At 32.9% G+C, this 20,671-nt stretch overlaps 1 protein-coding gene across 23 annotated transcripts in view; it reads right to left on the reverse strand.

Moving 5' to 3' along the window:
• Positions 1-20,671, reverse strand: part of LOC126774302 (TLD domain-containing protein 2) — a 93,423-nt gene that overhangs the window by 2,200 nt on the left and 70,552 nt on the right. For 15 of the 23 annotated variants that reach the window (XM_050495885.1, XM_050495867.1, XM_050495850.1 and 12 more), the window contains 7 exons: positions 19,457-19,595; positions 16,843-16,896; positions 15,386-15,478; positions 2,886-3,004; positions 1,243-1,402; positions 783-963; positions 311-416 (listed from right to left, as the gene is read on the reverse strand). In XM_050495885.1, coding sequence (XP_050351842.1) covers positions 311-416; positions 783-963; positions 1,243-1,402; positions 2,886-3,004; positions 15,386-15,478; positions 16,843-16,896; positions 19,457-19,595 — 852 coding nt within the window. Of the gene's footprint in view, positions 1-310; positions 417-782; positions 964-1,242; positions 1,403-2,885; positions 3,005-6,915; positions 7,455-7,510; positions 7,671-15,385; positions 15,479-16,842; positions 16,897-19,456; positions 19,596-20,671 lie in introns of those variants that run through there. The other 8 variants (XM_050495820.1, XM_050495935.1, XM_050495943.1 and 5 more) reach the window with 6 other exon arrangements.

Raw genomic sequence — 20,671 nt, forward strand, 5'->3', positions numbered from 1 at the left:
ATTAATATGTATACGATATGACGTATTTAGAATGTCGTCTCTCGCTTTTCATGGTGGAGAGCTAACGTATAAAGCGCCGATCCTTTATTTACTACAATTATCTTATTGTGATCGATAACTGTTAATAATTATTATAATCTAACACTGGTTGCCTTTATATGGATAGCGGAGGTCAACTAGCTATCAATCTTTGTAGAACTCGTAACCACTCAGAACTAAACTAGAGTTATAAGGAAACAAACCTTGGAAATTGTTTTAGAAACAATTAAAAAAAAACGAAACTAAAACTGAAAGCTAAAATACTACTTACTCTCCAGCGCCAATAGAAATGTTATCGTTACTTCCGCGAATGAAGTACATGTTGTCTCCGGTCCAGCCCCAATACTTGAATTTAGTTTTAGCCAGTTCCGTTTCATCTGAAATTTAATGTTAACCTTATAAGTCTGATGAGTGGAAATATAAAATATAGCTAATCATAAAAATCCAAGCTATTTATATAATTAAAAATAAGAGTATTTCCTGTTTGAACATGTATAATGATCATTTCACACGTTTAACTTTCAGGCATTCTTAACGAGGACCAGCCTATGAGCTGTGGACATTGTATTGCAGGAGTGTGTGCACAAATACATGCAGGCCGCCGTTCTCTTTTTCAGACCGGAGAAAGTTTAGGTGCAAGATAACATAACATTACGAGCTGCTATGGACATTTTATAGACAGAAAATCTTATGATCGGCAGCCGTAGGTACAAACTAGCTAGACTCGACCGACGAGGTCCTACCTCGATAGTTACCATCTTTGTTGTCCTTTATATCGTCCTTGTCCTCTTTCTGTCCGTCGTCAGGCGACGGCTGTGAGCGCCTGCTTTCCTCAACGCGCTGGAATGAGAACAGCAGCGACTCGCCCGTGCCGTAGAAGTGTTCGGAAGGGCGGAAGGCGCAGGACGTCAACGCTCCGAATACCTGCAACAAGAGTGTTATCATTCGTCACTAACTGAATATATACAAGAATCTTAAAACAATGAGTGATTGAAGGCTGATTTAATAACAAACAAATCACAATTACCTTATTTAATAAGAGCCTATTATTTTCGAGATTGCTACGATACCTTTCTTTCTTTGAAAATGAATAAGGTCTGGAAAGGCCCGGAATTACTGCACGTCGATCGCGTCGTTCGTTACTCATGAGCTCGTAGAGAATTATTACGTAGATAAATATAATTAATTATAATAAGCACTCACGTTGTTATCGGTGTCTTGTATGACGAGCAGCACGGGACTGTCGACGCGCTGCATCTTGCGGTACATGGAGGCGAGCGAGAAGCCGTGCTGGCTCGTGCTGAAAGCGAGAGACCACATGTAGCCCTGCGCACGGGCCGGCAACACGCTGCATAACTTCTCTCTGAAAAATTAGAAAGCAAATGTCATTTTTTTTTACTCTTAATAGGCGTTTGACCGTTGACTTGCCCGATCTTAGGTATCGACACGGTCTAGGATGCAGCACGCTTGCCTTGAAGAAACCTGTTTACTCTGGATTTGAAGACACCAACGTTGTACCTATCAGCAAATACAGACTCAGGCCAAGCATTCCACAGTTTCGCAGTGCGAATGATGAATGTAGATTCGAAGCGGTTCGTACATAGGCGGGTAATTTCCACTGTGTACCTATGGCGCTTTGGTCGCATTTGCCTGGCCGTTCGATAGTAAAAGAGTCGGGAGGAATCAGTTCGTGTAATTCCTGAGCAAATGGAACATCCAAAATGTATTCGATAGAAGACTGAGAGCGGTGCAACCACACGTCGATGTTCGAGACTTTGGAGCCTAGACTCGCCAATGTGTCGTCTCCTATCAGCCTCCTGCCTTTGCTTTCCATATATTATTCATGGACGACAAACCACTATAAAGAACCGCAATCTTTATAGTGGTTTGTCGTCCATTCATTCCATCTCTACTGAAATCACCAGTTCATACATATTTCGAATGGTCTACCCCTTACTTTATAGCCAAAGTTTTTCTTGTAATATGACAGTGGCAAATATTTATCACTATCATGTTTGAAATCAAAATATATAACTTATTCAAGGCAGGCATTAAAGTGGTTTATTTAGCAAATTCAATTGATTATGCATACCTATATTTCCAATTGTTTTGAACCGTGAACATTTGCATATGTACATAACTAACAATCAGATAATATATCTCGAAATAAACAAAATAGCTAGCGACAAAACACAATGCGTTTTGATTGTAAGCATTTTGTTAACATTCATTCATGGCCTACGTGACTGGAATGCAAGTTGTATTTTATCCCTATAAAAACAAATATATTCAAGTGGATAATCGTGGTAAGTCACGATGATGTCAATGCAATTAAAATCATTTAAGCGATATAATATCCGCAACTGCTGTGCACTTGCACGACGGAAAAAAAAACATTCTTTCAAACATCACACTTCAATATTGTTATTATTTTTTACACTTAATTAATTATTAATTATATAATAAGTGCAAACGATTATGAAATGCGACAAAGATGACACTATTACACTATTTCTTCTTAAGGTCGGGTGTTTTATTTTCCGAACCGGGGGTAGTTTTAACTAGCAATCAATAAATGTAATGTTTCGATATAAAATAAGAAGAAGAATTTAAATAACGATTTGCTTGAATATGAAAATAATGGAGTTTTCGAATATGTGATATGAAAATTACTAGACATTTTTAACTCGTTTAAGATTTAAACCGCTACTTTAAACAAAATCCATACGTACGTTTCCTCTTATAAACTACATAAGTTCAAATACACTCTACAATCAAACTCTAGATACACACATTAATTATAATAAAATGTTAATATTCCTTTTTTTATTAGTTTTCGATCTCACCTGTGCTCCATAGTGAATATCTCTGAGGTTCCGATGAGATCGGGTGGCGAAAACTCCATGTCGACGGATGCGCCCGACGAGTAGAGAGCGCGTCGTAATTCATCGCTCATTGACAACACCTACAACGCGACACATATCACTTTATATAATTGTAATATATTTTTTAAAAAGACATAAAAGGACACATGGAAATAGATGATCTGTGTTACGGTTGCGTTTTCTTTTCAAGCTGAAGCTCGACTCGACTTACACGTACATACTGTAAAATAATTAAAATAAAGTATGTCGTCTTGAACCGGTAGACAAGTGCACTTTCCCAAAATGAACCAGTTTCACAATTTGTAACGATCGTCGACGTACGTCACCCCGTTCGCGTTCCCAAGTGAAGTGAAACAGAAACCATATAATAACGATATATTTAATTGAAAATAAAAAACAACTTCATTACAATTTGTATATAAAAGTAATGTTATATGTCTAATATCTACGAAACTGGTTAATTTGTTTGAAGTACTTATATAATAATGAAACATTCAGTGTAAACTATGTTTTAATTTGTATATACCTACATGTGCATCATACCTTATTATATGAAAATGATTGATGTCACTTCAATAATATAATGATCATGTATAATGCTATTGAAATAATTTCATTAATGAATATAATAACATAAGTAAATGGATGAGCAATGGCGCTAATGTAATGCATTCTCAATCACTACAGTTCACATTCAACATTCACTCGGAACAGAGCGTGCGCGTGAGCACTACTTCCTCTATTAACAAATAGCTAGTGTACAGGATAACAGAAAAAAAACATTGATTTTAAATATAAAAAAGGCTGAACCAACTAGTCGCATGCCCATTATTAGATATGTAACCTCGCTAAAATATGTGCTAGCAAACAAAATTTTACATAATATTTTCGTAACCACTTAATATGGATATATGAAAAAAACTCACATATGAAAGTGAAATTTATCATTTCCTGTAAATATAAAAAACTTAAAATTCACATTTTAATTATGCATTTGATATTTGAAGAGTAATTAATATTACTTGTTTGAGTAGATATAAATGTATTTTTTTAATAATATAGCTATGGGTTTGTTGAGCCTAAGGTTCGCATACAAAATATCGTCTTACCTCACAAATACAATGCACAGTTCCTCTCCGACATATCGATTGTATAGAACCTCTTTTCGCCGTTATATTCAAAGTTATTTTATCTACTCTTCGCATATGCTTAATTACTTTATGCAACACTTTTCGCAACATTTTTAATTTTTAACAAATTATTATTAGAAATAAATGTATATAAATCTAAAAAATTAAGACTTTATAATTATTTTATATATTTTTTTCCAATCGTCAAGACATCACGCCATGTGGTAGCTCTAACTGAATCTAGTAAATACTCTTTGATTAAAAAATATGATCGTTTTATCTTAGCGTGCCTTTATCATAATGCATTTATGATTTAGAGATATCCAAAACAATCAACTGGATTATGGTAGGATTATTCGAAACATATATATTCAATAAATATATTTATAGAAATTAAATACGTAGAGAAATCCACGTAAAATAATGAATGAATTATAAAATTGCGATAAATAAAAATTCGAAAGATTATATATTTTTTTTATATTATTAATAAAATATTTGGCAGTAAAATGTGCTCTGCACAGTCTCACTGTGATCGCTTTCTTATCATTCTAACGTGCACAATTTTAATTATATTTCTCTTCAACATTATTAGTATAATGTTGTATGTTGTAATTGAGTTTAGTAACTCAGATGAACTTTTATGGAAGCATATTTTAGGCAACCCAACTTCAAAATAATCACACCCTATTCTAACTGTAGAATAAGATATTTTCGGAGGCGTTTAAACGTTATCTAAGCCGAAACACTTATAAATCTTTACGCGACAAAATTTATTTTTAGACATTCTTTTGTGTCGATAGGTGATTTAGAAAGCATAAAGTTTTTAAAATATAAATAATAAGAAGTTAAGTTTTTTCTCTCAGACGGCGACGTATAGTTTTAATTTATAGGATAACAATAAATAACATTATAGTATGATTATAATAGCATAAAAGTAATCTTATTCATTTAAAACGATTCATTAGTTCATATTTTTTTCAAGCTCGTTATAAACCTTGAAGCTTAAGTGAGCATTGGAATGTTGAATACTTCATCGTCGATTTACGTTTACTTTGTATTGACAATATTGTTTACTTCGAATGTTATAAGTAATTAAAATTGTATTACGGAGTTATTATTTGATAATAATAATATTTTTTGTACACCATAAAGATTTAACTTTCATAATATTGTAAAATAAAAATAATAAATAGAAAATAAGGCGGTCTTATCGCTAAGTACTGATCTCTTTCAGACAGCTTTATATGAACTTAAATGTAAACAATATTAAACAAAAATATAAAAATTTAAATGTGCGTAACTAGTTTATGCTTGTGGCTTCACCCACTTGTTAGGAGGTAGGTATAAATAAATAGTGTATCATTCCATGAATTTTAAGCTTGTTTCATACCAAATTTCATCAAAATCGGTTCAGTGTTTTAGCCATAACACACACACACACACACACACACACACACGCGCGGAGTTATTTTCGCATTTCTCTCTCTGTTTGAAAAATTGCCGATTTAATATCTCATACTATATGATATGCCTTTTACATATCTCTATTTTGTACATTTTGCGTTTTCGTCAATGTTTCTCCCAACATGGGTACCCAACCCCGTAAAATATCATAGGATAATGAACGGATTTATTTAACACAATAAGAATTATTCAAATCAGACACGTGGTTCCTGAGGTTAGCGCGTTCAAACATACAAACTCTCTAGCTATATAAAATAAACGGGTAACTAAACAGGTAGCCGATAGGGATTTTTTTTTTAAATTATTAACCATTAAGCACTTTCTTATTGCATTAAGAAATCTATATTCACGAACACGACAGAAACATTATTATTATTATTATATACTACGTGTTTTAGACGTTTACATATTATGAAAAAAATAATAATGGCATTGCATAATTTAATACAATAATAATCATATTTAATGAATTATAATTTTATAATATTTTCATATGTAAACAATATATACATATATAGACAACGTGGAAGAAATAATAATTAGAAAAAATTCAAGGACGTTTGTGAGCCTGCTAGTTTAAGAAACAAAAAAACGCTCGCAAGTTAATACCCATCAAACTTTAGAACAAAAATGACATAAGATAATAAAAAATTTAAACTTATTCGATTAAACAAACACCGAATTCTCATCAAATATTAATATATTCTATTCGATTTACATTTTGAATATACACTTTGAAATAGAAACGATTATTTAATATATAAAAAAAAAAACAATTCCTAACTCGAAATACAGTCTTACCACACTAAGAACGTATACTTGTTTTGAATATATTAAAAGTTCGAAATTTTCGACAAAAAAATCTTATCGTAATACATAAACATAAATTATGTTCAAACCATTAATAAATATGATATATATTAAGATGAATTTATAATAAGAAAATAATAACCAAAAATGTTTAATTAATGTATTTAAATCATTTCTTAATCAAGACTACTTATTTGTAAACTTCAAATTTATTGATATAGATTTCAATACTACGTTTTCGATCATAATAAAATATAAAATGTTTCGAATATATTTTTACTAGTAATTAGTAATATTGTAGTAGTAATATATCAACAACGAATCAAAAAAAAAACGCAGCACGAAGTAACCAAAGATAACCAACCTTTAAATATTCCGTATCATACGTACACATGTCGTGGCGCGTGAAAGCTGATTTTTAATTTATAAAATTAATAAGTGGTGATACGATCACGTACAATATACACGTTAAGTGTTATCAAAAATAATTACTCGCAGTTTAGACAATATCGATGTTCAATAATGTCAGATTTCTTTGTAAGCCCACTTCTTGCTAGCTAACGGTAAACCGAATGCAGTCTCACCTTATCGCTGTCGAAAGCTGAAGACCTTTCCGGTGACGTAGGTCCGAAGCGCACCATCTCTATCCATTTCATAGTTTGCATTTGTATTTAACAAGTTTATAGTTAGTTCACATCAAAGATCAACGCGCTACGAAACAAATTGCAACAAAACACGTGAACACATCAACAGCGCGCACATTTGCCAGCTCCGTATTTAGAATCGCCTACGATGATTACGTGGTTTCAAAACTGTTTCGTACTGAGAACTTCACTTCGTGCGTTTGCTTATAAACAACGACCGTTTATTTCGGTGTATTTTACAATAATGACGGAAATTGTTCGTCGTTGCAATTGCTTCGATGAGCAGTCGCGCGGCGAGGTAATTAACTAATTATTTTAATGAGCTGTGCGATCGACGGGCGACCACAACGGAGTGGTGCTACTAAGGAACTAGCTAGAGTCGAAAGAAAGGACCGCGGTAACCAGCCCGGCCCTGCCGCAATGTTGACTAAAAGTGTGTGCATGTATAGTCTAACGCACTTTGTACTCATTTTAATTTTAGACGATGCGCGAAATTTATTTTTATGAATGCTAATGAATCCAAAAATTAACTTACGAATTAAATCTGCAACGTTGTTTAATTCGACTGCGCTGAATACATACATTCGAAATGAAATTTTGTACAATACTTATGTAAAAAGTATCTCTTGAAACTATATCGAAATTAAATATGTTCAGACGAGTGGCGCTCGGCATTGGGAATGTTAATGCATAGTAGCAGCTGACCCACGCGAGCGAAGGTGACGTCGGCTCACGTATCGGTCCGGACGCGCTTGGCTGCGCAGCCACTCTCCCATTCATACGGAGCGCCCCACTTGCTAAGTTAGTTGCATTATCGATATGCAAAACTTATTTTGCTCTATGTACTCCAAAAAATTACTATAAGCAAATAAGTAATTGAGTCAAACAATAATATACATAAAACAACAATTGACGTCTGTCTAAACAAAAATACATTAAGCGTGTTCAATTAGGTAATGGTACTATTAATTGTTCATTTAGTAATATAGTTTATATTTCTAGTCAAACAAAGACAATATTTGTTGATGATTATAAGCGACTTCTTTTAAAATAATGAATTCATAAAAGAGCTCATTAATTGTATACGATTTGAAAATGTATGACTTAAAAACTTTTCCAAATTCGAGATCGTAATAAAAAAACACGTTTGTGATGATAGTTGTTATCAGATTTGCATTCCCTATTCAAAATAAGAAATGAATCTTCTACTCTGTGGACTAAAGATTTTAGTATTTTTATTTTAATAATAATAATAGATATAAACTCGTTAGGATTTAGAAGAATCTGCAATATTGATCAAAGACTCGGCGATATAAAATTAATCCTCAAGCGGTCTACTGATGAGTAAGAACACGATAAAGAGCTCAAATTAATCATACAGAATATTTTCTTATTACATGATAAGCTCTCTTACTATAAGATAAACTGAACTGATGATAAAAATCTGAATTTTATTTTGCCCGGTAACACGAAAAGAAGATTGACTTTATTTGTGCAAACCAGTTTGCGCAGTTAACTGAGTTAATCTTTGATAGTCGGCTTACATAGTCATTGATACGTCTTAAATTATGGAATTATTGTATTATCGCAATTTAGTTTTTTATGTTCTAACTGTTAAGCGAATGTAAGGAGCATCTTTATTGGTAGTAACTTGTGTACCAAAATCTGACTGCGGGTAGGTTATTTGAATCGTGTCCTTTGTTTTCCAAACCGAAATGCAAACAACTAACGTATAGGGTTATACGAAATGCTCTACAATAGTCTCGCCACCACAAATAATTAGTGATCATTAACGTTTAGTAATTAAGAAGCTGCTTTTAAACAAATGTTTATTGAAACGTTTTGTTAAGGACCAATAAAATCTAATACGTGCATTATATATATATATATATATATATATATATATATATATATATATTATTAATTTAAATAAAGAAACGCGATACCATTAATCAACCTATGAGTTAAAATTAATAAAAACGTGACTGGAATTCTTTGATTGGATTGCATCGAGCAAATACTTTTAAGCATTCGATTACAAAAACATAATTACTTCAATGAAACGCAAGTGTTTGTAATATCATTATCAACTAACCCGACTTAACTTAATTTTTTTTATTTAAAAATTGGTAGGACTGACAAATGGACCACTTGATGGTAATTGGTTACGACTGCCAAATATTAATCATTCCCTAGAACACCGATGCGCCACCAACCTTGGAAACAAAGAAGTAACGTCCCTCGTGCCTGCAGTTACACTGATTCACTTATCCTTAAAACCGGCACACAACCATACTAAGTATTTATTTAGCGGTAGAATCGCACAAAGCCAAGTAACATTTATCGAGGAACGCTCGAAATGTTTTAGGAAAACTCCTATCACATAGGAGCGAAAGCTTCGAAAACACGTAATATTGATAAAAATTTAATTTGAATATATTCTAAAATAATATACAGTATCATTATTGATAGCTGGATAAAAACTTACCGTTGTTTAATTTATATATATATATATAGATGAACAAATTAATATTAGATGCATTATGAGTTATAACATAAAATTACTCGCATAGTTATATTCGAATGATATATAATATTTATACTGATTACATTAACATGAATAAAAAATCCGTAAATAGAAAACAAACAGCGGAATTATCCCAGAAATAAGGACAAGGTTGCGTCTCTATATCAAATTGATTTCTATATAATCGATTCGTAAGGTCTTTAAAAGGGCGATGTTCATTGGAAATACTTTATTCACAACATCAAATATTTAAATTATTAGTAAAACGTTTTCACGTTTTTGAAGATCGTCTTAAGACGCGTTATGGATTAATTTACAATCTTTGTATTAATCAATAAAATATAATAAATTGATTTATTCAACGTTCTAGTTTTTAGTTATCTAGATATATGATGTACTTTCTCTAGGTCTACTTTGTCTGTGTTACAAATAATCTCTGATTCTTTCTAAAAATTTGATTAATTAATTATCTTTAATTCGCAGATCTTGATAGTGTATCAAACATGTGCCCAAAATAATGAAAAGTTACTTATAATATACCAAAATCATTTTCATTGCTTACAGTTTTCATGTAATTAAAATGTAGTAAGTTTAAATTTTGCAATAATGTCGTTTCTTACAACACAAGCGTTGATACTGCTCTCAATTAATTGACAATAGAAACTCGGATATTCAATATCTACGTGATTATCTAGCGGAAGCGACATATTCAACGCCGGCCCGAGCTACGTCGGCGCCCGAGGCAAATGAAAATGACTTTTAATGTAAAAATAAAATAACTCCAAGAAGATGGCGGTAAATTTTTGAGCAAATCGCCTCGGTACCTACGTGATTTCGAAAATATAGACATAAAAAAAGTATTTTTTTAAATTAAATTTACTTAAAACTGTTCAAGTACAATAAAAATGTTTATTACTAGCTTCCTGGGATGTCGTCCGTTTTTTTTTGACTTATCAAAATGTATATCTTGCAGTCATTCGTTCGTTAGTTCGTTTTGCCGATTTTCAGAAAGAAATATCTAAATCCATAAACATACATATAAAAAATATATAAAATATAATATCTTTAATATAAGACAAGCATCTAATTTATAAAAGTAAATATAGAATTATTTACAAAACAAAAACAGTTTAACAACACGATGATTATATTCTAATTATCGACAATTAAGCTAATGAGCCATTAGTCGTGTAACAATTTAATTTTTATCTAAATAGATTTTTCCATTAAATTCTAACTATAGCTACATCAAAGGAAAATCACTAAATCGATTACTTTTATATAACACTAGCCATAGTCTTGATTTCGCTCAGGTGAAATTAAGGTAAGATTAGCCTTTTTTTTTAATATAAACAAATATTATACTACAATACCAGTTTTAGAGTCTAGTCTGCCTACTGACTCATCGAAGATTCTACCTCCAAATTGTAATACTTAGTTTTGTTTTGTTCCAGGGATATAATAACACCTTATTAACCTTTTGTTAATATGATTGTTAATTATGATTAATATATTCAAATAAACTCATCGTTTAGTTTTTTCAATTTCTTGAACATAAGAATGCTATGATTATCTATTAAAGATATAATATATTACAAAGTTTTTATCTGTTAAAGCGGTGGCGAGTTCGTTTAGAAAGCGTCCGAATTCCGAACAGATGTAATTTTCACTTCTACTAAGCTATAGTTTACTAGATATATACAACATATAAACAGACCATGCCTATATTCATACTGAAATTATAACCTATAATTATCTGATAGATCTGACGTAAATATAAGCGAGTAAACAAATTACGTTTTATAAATAAAATAATATGTTACCGAAACTAAACCCGATATCGTGCTTTGCTTCATTTTTGATAAAATCACTTAGTATTAGCAATTATTTGTATTTAATTTTTTTTTTATTTATTAGATAAACAAACAAATTTTGACAGAATTTTGATTTGACACTGCATAACAGATATAATAGAATTATAGAAGAAGTATTTAATCGTATTAATATATTAAAACTTTAACATGGAATCCTCGTAGAAATCTACTATCGGAATAACACATTTCCATTCGTCTTTCTGTCTGCTCGTCTTGTTGTACACGCATAACGTGATAACAAGTGAACGAGTTTGAAAGCAACTCAGCGTGAATACTTTATGTCCTGGGTTAATAGGTCAGACAACAATGTCTGTAACCAATGTCTGTGCTATGTCGCCGGCATAATTCGTTACGAAGCAAGGAAGGTCGACCCGTATGGCATACGTAAACGCGTGACGCACAACAAAATGCAAAATGTCACGCTATAAGAGTGCGTAGGGCTTCATTAGAATGAAATTGTTTTTTTTTATTATTTTGTTGAGTAGCAAAACGTTTTCCTGTAAGCTAATAAGACTTCTTATATGCGACGAACTCAAGAGCTAAATATGCCCCATCCGTTTTGCACATGCACTAATACCATTGGCCCAATCAATGGTCCGATAGCAGCTGGCGAGCATATCGGTATATGATTTAGTTATGTTACATATCGATAGGGATTAAAATTCAGGTTTGGTTTCGTCAGGAGATCTACGTAGATACTGAGAATTATTGACATTAAAAAAATATTTTTATTGATCTAACCCGTGCTTTGAATCCAGTCCCTTCGGATCTTTAGACTTACAAGTTTAACAGTAAACTACCGAGACAATTTCGTATCGGAGGTTCATTTTCTTTTTCTACAAGTAATACTCGAAAGCATTTTTTTTTTTTTTATAGAATAGGAAGATGGACGAGCATATGGGCCACCTGATGGTAAGTGGTCACCAAACGCCCTTAGACATTGGCATTTTAAGAAATGTCAACCATCGCTTATAGCCAATGCGCCACCAACCTTGGGAACTAAGATTTTATGTCCCTTGTGCCTGTAATTACACTGGCTCACTCACCCTTCAAACCGGAACACAACAATATCAAGTATTGCTGTTTTGCGGTAGAATATCTGATGAGTGGGTGGTACCTACCCAGACGAGCTTGTTATATTATAATATTTAAGTTCGAAAGTTTGCTGACGTCATGAAAGAAATTTATAGCGATGGTAGTACTTTTTTTTCGATAATCGACGTTCGGGAGAATATTGACGATTTCCGATTGACAAACCGTAAAATTAGGTCACGACTCACGACTTAATTGTCTAAGAAGTCTAATTAAGACTCGTTAGTGTTACTATACATATATATATACTATGATGCCTCGTTGGTCTAGTGGCTTGATGTAAGGCCGCAAACCCGAAGGTCCTGGGTTCAATTTCCAGGTCGGGCAAATAAAAGATTATTGAATTTTTCTGTCAGAAAATTCGCAGTAGCAACCCGGAGTCTGGAAGTGTGTACACTCCCGTGCTTTGGAAAGCACGTAATGCCGTTGGTCCTGCACCTGAACTCTTTCCGGTCATGTCGGATTGCCAACCCATCGGATTATGAGAGTTAGGGCATAGAAAGTGAACCTGTGCTTGCTTACACACTGGAACACTATAATATTTCCTGCGTACTTGGCTAATCTCTCCTGAGATTGGCCTATGTGGCCGAAATCGGTATGGAGGACATTATTATTATTATATTCACGCTATTTTCGATTGTAATCTGAAAATTATGAAGTATAAAACTATTCAGTTTTTTCTATCAAGAAACATTATTTTGAAATTATTAATATAAAGACGAGATGGCCCCGTGGTAAGAACGCGTGAATCTTAACCGATGATCGTGGGTTCAAACCCGGGCAAGCACTACTGAATTTTCATGTGCTTAATTTGTGATTATAATTCATCTCGTGCTTTACGGTGAAGGAAAACATCGTGAGGAAACCTGCATGTGTCTAATTTCACTGAAATTCTGCCACATGTGAATTCTACCAACCCGCATTGGAGCAGCGTGGTGGAATAAGCTCCAAACCTTCTCCTCAAAAAGAGGAGAGGAGGCCTTTAGCCCAGCAGTGGGACATTCACAGGCTGTTACGGTTACGGATATAATACTGTATCTATACATCAATATGTAAACATTGAAAGCTGTAGTACAATTTATTTTAGTACCTATTCATTTTAAAATAAAAAGGGCAGTTCTTTCGGAGCGATTAATGTAAAATTTTACAAAATGGAATTTAAAGACATTCCAATCACACCTACATATAACAGACAGTAACGTCAAATGACTATCGACGAAAATAATGTGACGTTTAATGGTAAACACATTCGACGTGTTTCAGCTCTGGTACTCCAGATAAGGATTAAAGCGAACGCCATTAGAGTCGCACAATGTCATTGTATAATAGCAGCGCGCCGGCATCTAACAAGAGATGATTACGCGGCGGCTGTATTACATGATTTCCATTGTTCGCGGTTCCCTACCATTGTGAACGAGTTGTCATTTTTCATTGTATCTTTTCTATCATTAAAGTTTTAAGTAGCATATACAGCATTCACCGTTCTGTTGATTATCACAAAGTTTTCTCCACGTCAATAACGTAATATTAATTATTATTAATACATTGTAATGTATGTATTCAATGCGTTACTTCTTAAGGAAATATGTTACAAATAAATTTTACTTATATAGTCGTAAGCGAGCTTACTTACGATTTCCTGTTTATTGTTGTTGTGCTCGAAAACATTAAAAAAAACTTGTAAGGATTGTATGTAACTTTTTATATTTAGATTTTTATTTTAAAAATAAAATCGCTTTACCTAAAAATAATGTAGTACATATATTTTCGAATTGTTATCGTTTTCCTTAAAATAATTTAAGCCGTAAATAATTATTGAGATACTATTTATAAAAACTATAATACAAAGGAGTATAATAGTGTAACAGGAAAAGAAAATGAAACGACAAACAGAAACGACGAAACACTCATAACTTAATCTAACATAGAAATAGCCAAGTCATTCAGTTTCCTAGGGGTTGTGCAATAGACATGAATCACTATTGGTGCATAGTTCGCGCTACTTAGAAATTTTCTGATATACCTAACGTGACTTGGCATTTTAGTTTAACAACATTTGTTTACAAGCTTTTATTTGACTGAACCTGTTTGTATGTGTGGGTCGAATCAACAAATGTGACTCAAATTTCACCAAACGGATATTTTTTCACTCTCGGGACCATTCTAAATTATATTTATCTTAGCATAAAATATTTTAATTTTTTTCTAGACGAATCTATGTATGATAGACTTGAATAACCTTTAAAATTAGTTGAGAATAATCTAGATAAATAGATTGACATTGAAACATTGAATCGGTTAATTCTAATTTAGTTCCGTATTAAATTTAAAAAATGGAAAATTTACATAATTTTCCAATATTATTATCAAATAAAGAATGATATAACCTTATGTGGAAAATAATTTATTTTTATATTTAATATATTAATAATTATGACATATTAAATATATTGTCGATTGTGTTTTTTATATAATGAAATTAAAATTAATTACACATACTAAAAAAAAAATTAGTCACCAAATTACTGATGCAATTTGTAGGCAATACCAGTATTAGAGTTAGCTGTACGTGTGCGAGATCACACACACAAACGTACGTATCGTGAATAGGTGTTGATGATTTAAATGATAATATGATATTCAACTTCAGTGTCGAAACAAAAATAAAATATTTATCATCTTATTAAAAATTAATTTATAATTAAACAAAGCCGAAGTCACGTTAGTATTTCCGGTCCTGGACGATCGAGCTTTACATGCATTTGTGCTTATTCTAAACATTCAGATCTTTGTGTCTAGAGTATGAAATTATTGGCGTAACTGTTATAGCTTAAGAAACCTAAAGTGGTACTTTTCAAGTTACGCTAATTTAGCTAGAAAAAAAAATATTTTTGCATCGGTGTAGTCAGGTGAGTACCTCAGGCTGGGGCTCCTCGCCGAGAGAGTCGCCCAGAGCTTCGGCCTGACTCTTCATTATAGAATATATTTTCACATACGGCGCCTTCAGCAGCTATGTATAACCGCATACCAATTAGCAGTTTATATATGTGTATAATTTTATAGAAGGGTCAAATCTTATCACTATAGTGAAATATAAAAGCATAACAGTTTGTATATTATAATCTATATACAGATATGTATCTTATGTAAACATCGAAAATAGGTGCCAAATTTTTTTAGATGTATAAAAAAGTTCATATTTCGACAACGCGCGATACTATATTTTAAATCAAATATTATGAATCAGTAGAGTTAATAAATTATAATCGTTTTAATAACTTTACAGAAGGTTAAAAGTTTTTTAACATATATCAATGTTTACTCAATAAAACTTGACCCATTGTTGCGAATGTATTGATTCATGTGTGTTCATATAGTTGTCGTATTTTATCGTTCAAATGTTCAAATTACGTATAATTTATGACGCTCTCATATAATATACTATTGCTTTCGAATTAGATAACGTTGTTATCTTATATTTTATTAACTTATTACGGCCTGATAGCTAACGTTAAAGTACAAAAGAAGCGAAAATATTACGATAACCTTTTATTTTTTGATTGTCAATATTTGAATATCTAAGATTGTTATAATATGCTATATTTACTTATTGCTTTTATGTTCTCAAATACTTAAATTTCAATATAAAGCCAAAAACTTTTTTTTTTAATCTTTTTTTTAAGCCACAGAGTAATCAGGGTTAATACTCCACGATCGTTTTTTACAAAAAAATGAGATAAGCCGGTTTACGGAATGTTTATAATTAATTTCATACAATAATATTTCAATATGCTATGTTAAATATTATTAGTATCGAATTTTATTTCTCCTGAGACACTTTAGCATATTATAAAAAAAACACCCAACCAAAACTCATAAAGCCAAAAATTATGAAAGACAAAGACAAAAGAGTTCAATATATTTTTTTTCTCTTTTTGTCAACAGTTTTATATATAGCTATTAACGAGCTTTAGTTTTATTAATGCAAAACAAATTCAAGAGCAGTAATAACAAAATTGTATTTATCATTACATTTGGAACTATAATGTTCAACGTTCGTTAAGACCGGCTCAAAACGTAAACGAAACAAAATGACCACTGCAATACTATATGGCTAAAAAAATAGACAATACTAGGAGACATAGAAAAATCTATTAATAAATAAGGTTGATTCTTGTAGATGCCATATGACATTGAGATCAATTTTCAAGGCCAGTATCATGAATTCAAGGACCCTGTCTGGCGTAATTATTTAGTTCAATGTGTACTGCATTGTGATATGTGAGGGTAATGCGTTGTCGAGTGTTGTTATAGAGCAAAGTTCATTCATCATTAGATTATATCTTAAGGTAAGTATTATCAATATGAACATACCTCCCACGATTCTCTTGTGATGTCCGAAACATCGCCAGTGCTACCGGAACGTTCCTATAAACGAGGTTATTTTTAATTACAATTATTAAATTATAATGTAAGTAGGGTGTGCAATTATTAGAAGCACTTTTACAAAAATACTTTTTTTTTTCGAAGAATGGTATATACAGCCGCGATAATCATCTTACAGAAGCGGTATTAGACCAAATGTTTTATAATTTTTAAGTTACATTAATTAGTATTTTATTATATGACAGCAGCGTCACAACTGCCTCATATTTCTAGTAATTCCCATGAAACTGCAGATCCAGTGGTCCTGGGTTCAAGTCGTCGGACGGACGGAGTCGTCATCAATGTGTCGGACAATTTGACAGTTACATTCCCGTGCTTCAGTAAGCACATAAAATCTTTGGTCTTGCGCCCGAGTTCACTATAATCGACTTGGGGTGACGTCTGACGGGAGATTATATGATTGTGAGATAATAGGTAGTGCACCTGCGTATGCGCAAAATTTGCGCACTATATTTCCGTCGTGGCCGAAGTTTGTATTTTTTAGTAAATCTATCCATAGATGGGTATATAATATATATGGAAGTGAGCTATTTATTCAAAACTATTTCAAAAATAAACTTTAAATATATGTTAAAATTTAAAATTGTCATGTAAACATGGAGAGTCCAACGTTATAGACTCCTTAATTATTATAGTGTAAAGCAGAATCTCTTATCTCGGTGAATGATGATGGAAAAATAAAAATAATAATTTGTTATGCATAAGATCTACGAGTTCGTATCGCGGGAACGTAGAACTAGATTGTTAATAATAATTAAATCAGTCGTTTGAATACAATTACGTTGTTATATAAGCGTTAAATGTTTTGTTGTTCATTATTTTATAAATGATGAATTAGTTTCTTATATTTCTTTGAAACAAATTACAGACATAAAACACGCTTATATTTTTTTCTTTTTAAATGCCCGTGGAACAGAATGTAAGACGATTGCTAGCTAGTCTTTGCATTTTGATGACTTGGACAGAAAGATTTTAATATATAAAATTATTACTTGAAATTGAGTTTTTTTTATAGAATAGGAAAGCGGATGAGCAAATGGGCCACCTGATAGTAAGTGGTCACCAACGCCCATAGACATTGGCATTGTAAGAAACGTTAACCATCGCTTACATCGCCAATGCGCCACCAACCTTAGGATCTACGATGTTATGTCCCTTGTGCCTGTAATTACACTGGCTCACTCACCCTTCAAACCGGAACACAACAATATCAAGTACTGCTCTTTTGCGGTAGAATATCTGATGAGTGGGTGGTACCTACCCAGAGTAGTATAGATAGATATAATGTGTAGAGTTTATAATTTAAATATCATATTATACAAATAACGAGACGGTCATTCATATAAAATCTGCGACGAAAAAGCTGGCCGAAAACTATTTAAAAGAAAAATTGCAATGTAAAATTTTTTATTGTGATACTGCCTGGAAACTAAAACATGTAGGCAAAACAAACTATAAACTAATAGGAAGTTACAACAAAGGCACGATATGCCACAGACTATACGAGAAAAAATTCATATGCTATGTATATTTATATATATTTGTATATATCATATGAAAAATGTACACTTCGATTTTTAAACCGGTGACTCCGATTAAATATTTACGTCATAACCGACGCTTCACACAGATTAGATCTTATCAGAAATTACAACCACAAGGCTGCGACTACTAGTTTGCCTTGTTTTATTAAAAAGCATCTTGGACTGCATCCTGCACCCCTTGTATACAGCGATACAAGGGGTGCAGGTTAAGGTCTTGCTATGTCTTAAATGTCTTATATTATGTATACATATGTACTTAGACAGCAAGCTGGCCACTTACAATGACGATAAATATTTAATATACTTTGAAAGTATTCATCTTGTAATGAATTAAAGATCTAATTTATAAAATAGATTTATAGATTTAAATGAACTTGATAGTAGCTCATTATCATATTATGTTAATACTGAAAGGGCAAAATGTATGTAACCCACAAAGGGTTTTCAATTCGATAATAATTGAATTGCCATCTCACCGATGCCGTCTAATCTGGTGTGATAAATTTTACTGGTGGTAGAGCTTTGTGCAAGCTCGTCTGGGTAGGTACCACCCACTCATCAGATATTCTACCGCAAAACAGCAATACTTGATATTGTTGTGTTCCGGTTTGAAGGGTGAGTGAGCCAGTGTAATTACAGGCACAAGGGACATAAAATCTTAGTTCCCAAGGTTGGTGGCGCATTGGCTATAAGCGATGGTTGACATTTCTTACAGTGCAAATGTCTAAGGGCGTTTGGTGACCACTTACCATCAGGTGGCCCATATGCTCGTCCACCTTCCTATTCTATTAAAAAAAAAATCTTAAGGATCAGTAGACTGCTCGTGAAATATTATTCTGCACAAGGACGTGCGCAAACACATGGGTAATATCTAATCAGCAATTCGACGAGACCGATACTCATCTTCTGTTTTCCGAAAGAAGATATTGCCAACACGCAAAATCAAGAGCCCCACTAAGTAAGCCCAATGACGTCATCAATGTGCGTGTAGTACGCACCTTGTGGCCGGGCTTGGCGTCGTCGTCGTCCCACTCGGTGTCGCTGTCGATGAGCTCGTAGCCGTGCGCGGCCACGTCGCGCAGCGGCCCGTACCTTTCGGGCACCCAGTGCGTCAGGAACTTGAACAGGTCGTCCACCCTGCGACCACCACACGCACGTTACCATACGGGAAACATAGTCTTAGAACTATTAAATATAACGTATGAATAACAATCTAATAAATTAACATAAAACGTTTAATAAAAAACTAAGAAAAAAAGAGTGATTTCTATTATTCTAAATGTGTATAATTATTGTTTTCCAAAGTGTTTATACGTTTAAATATCAATAGTGGAAAAACCTATTAGTTTTTTCGTTAGATAGCCCGTATATCGAGAAAGGTTCTAGGCCATAAAACTTTATGCCACCAGCGTTACGAGCGGAGCACTAGCCGTAAATAAGATGCACTGGGCTATGTTGGTAGAAAAGCCGAGATTATTATCACTTATATACATACACTGTGCGCATAAATATAATTTCCAGTTAAATGGTTTGAGTCGTTTCTGAAACGAATAATTTTCTTTTCACATGAAGGGAAAATTTTAACTCGTTTCTCATGAAGATCGCATTGATCTTTAAAATAGTTAATACCCAACATAAAATAAATTATTATTACTTTGCAATTTCTAATATCAGATATCAAAAATAAAACAGCGCATGTTCAACCACCAAACAGGAATACTGTTGCAATAGTATTGTTGTTCCGCTTTGAATGGTGATCGAGTCAGTGTAATTGTGGGTACAAGAAACATGACATCGTAGTTACCAAGATTGGTAGCGCATTGTCGTTGTAGGTCGTTGTAGCATATTTCATACGGCGTCAATGTCTTTGGGCGGTTTTGACCACTTACCATCAAGTTTTTTTTTTTTTTTTATAGAATAGGAAGGCGGACGAGCATATGGGCCACCTGATGGTAAGTGGTCACCAACGCTCTTAGACATTAGCATTGTAAGAAATGTCAACCATCGCTTACATATCCAATGCGCCACCAACCTTGGGAACTAAGATTTTATGTCCCTTGTGCCTGTAATTACACTGGCTCACTCACCCTTCAAAGCGGAACACAACAATATCAAGTATTGCCGTTTTGCGCTAGAATATCTGATGAGTGGGTGGTACCTACCCAGACGAGCTTGCACAAAGCCCTACCACCAGTAGACGCATTTACCTACCT

Source organism: Nymphalis io, chromosome 2 (assembly GCF_905147045.1).
Source record: "Nymphalis io chromosome 2, ilAglIoxx1.1, whole genome shotgun sequence".
Taxonomy (NCBI): Eukaryota; Metazoa; Arthropoda; class Insecta; order Lepidoptera; family Nymphalidae; genus Nymphalis; species Nymphalis io.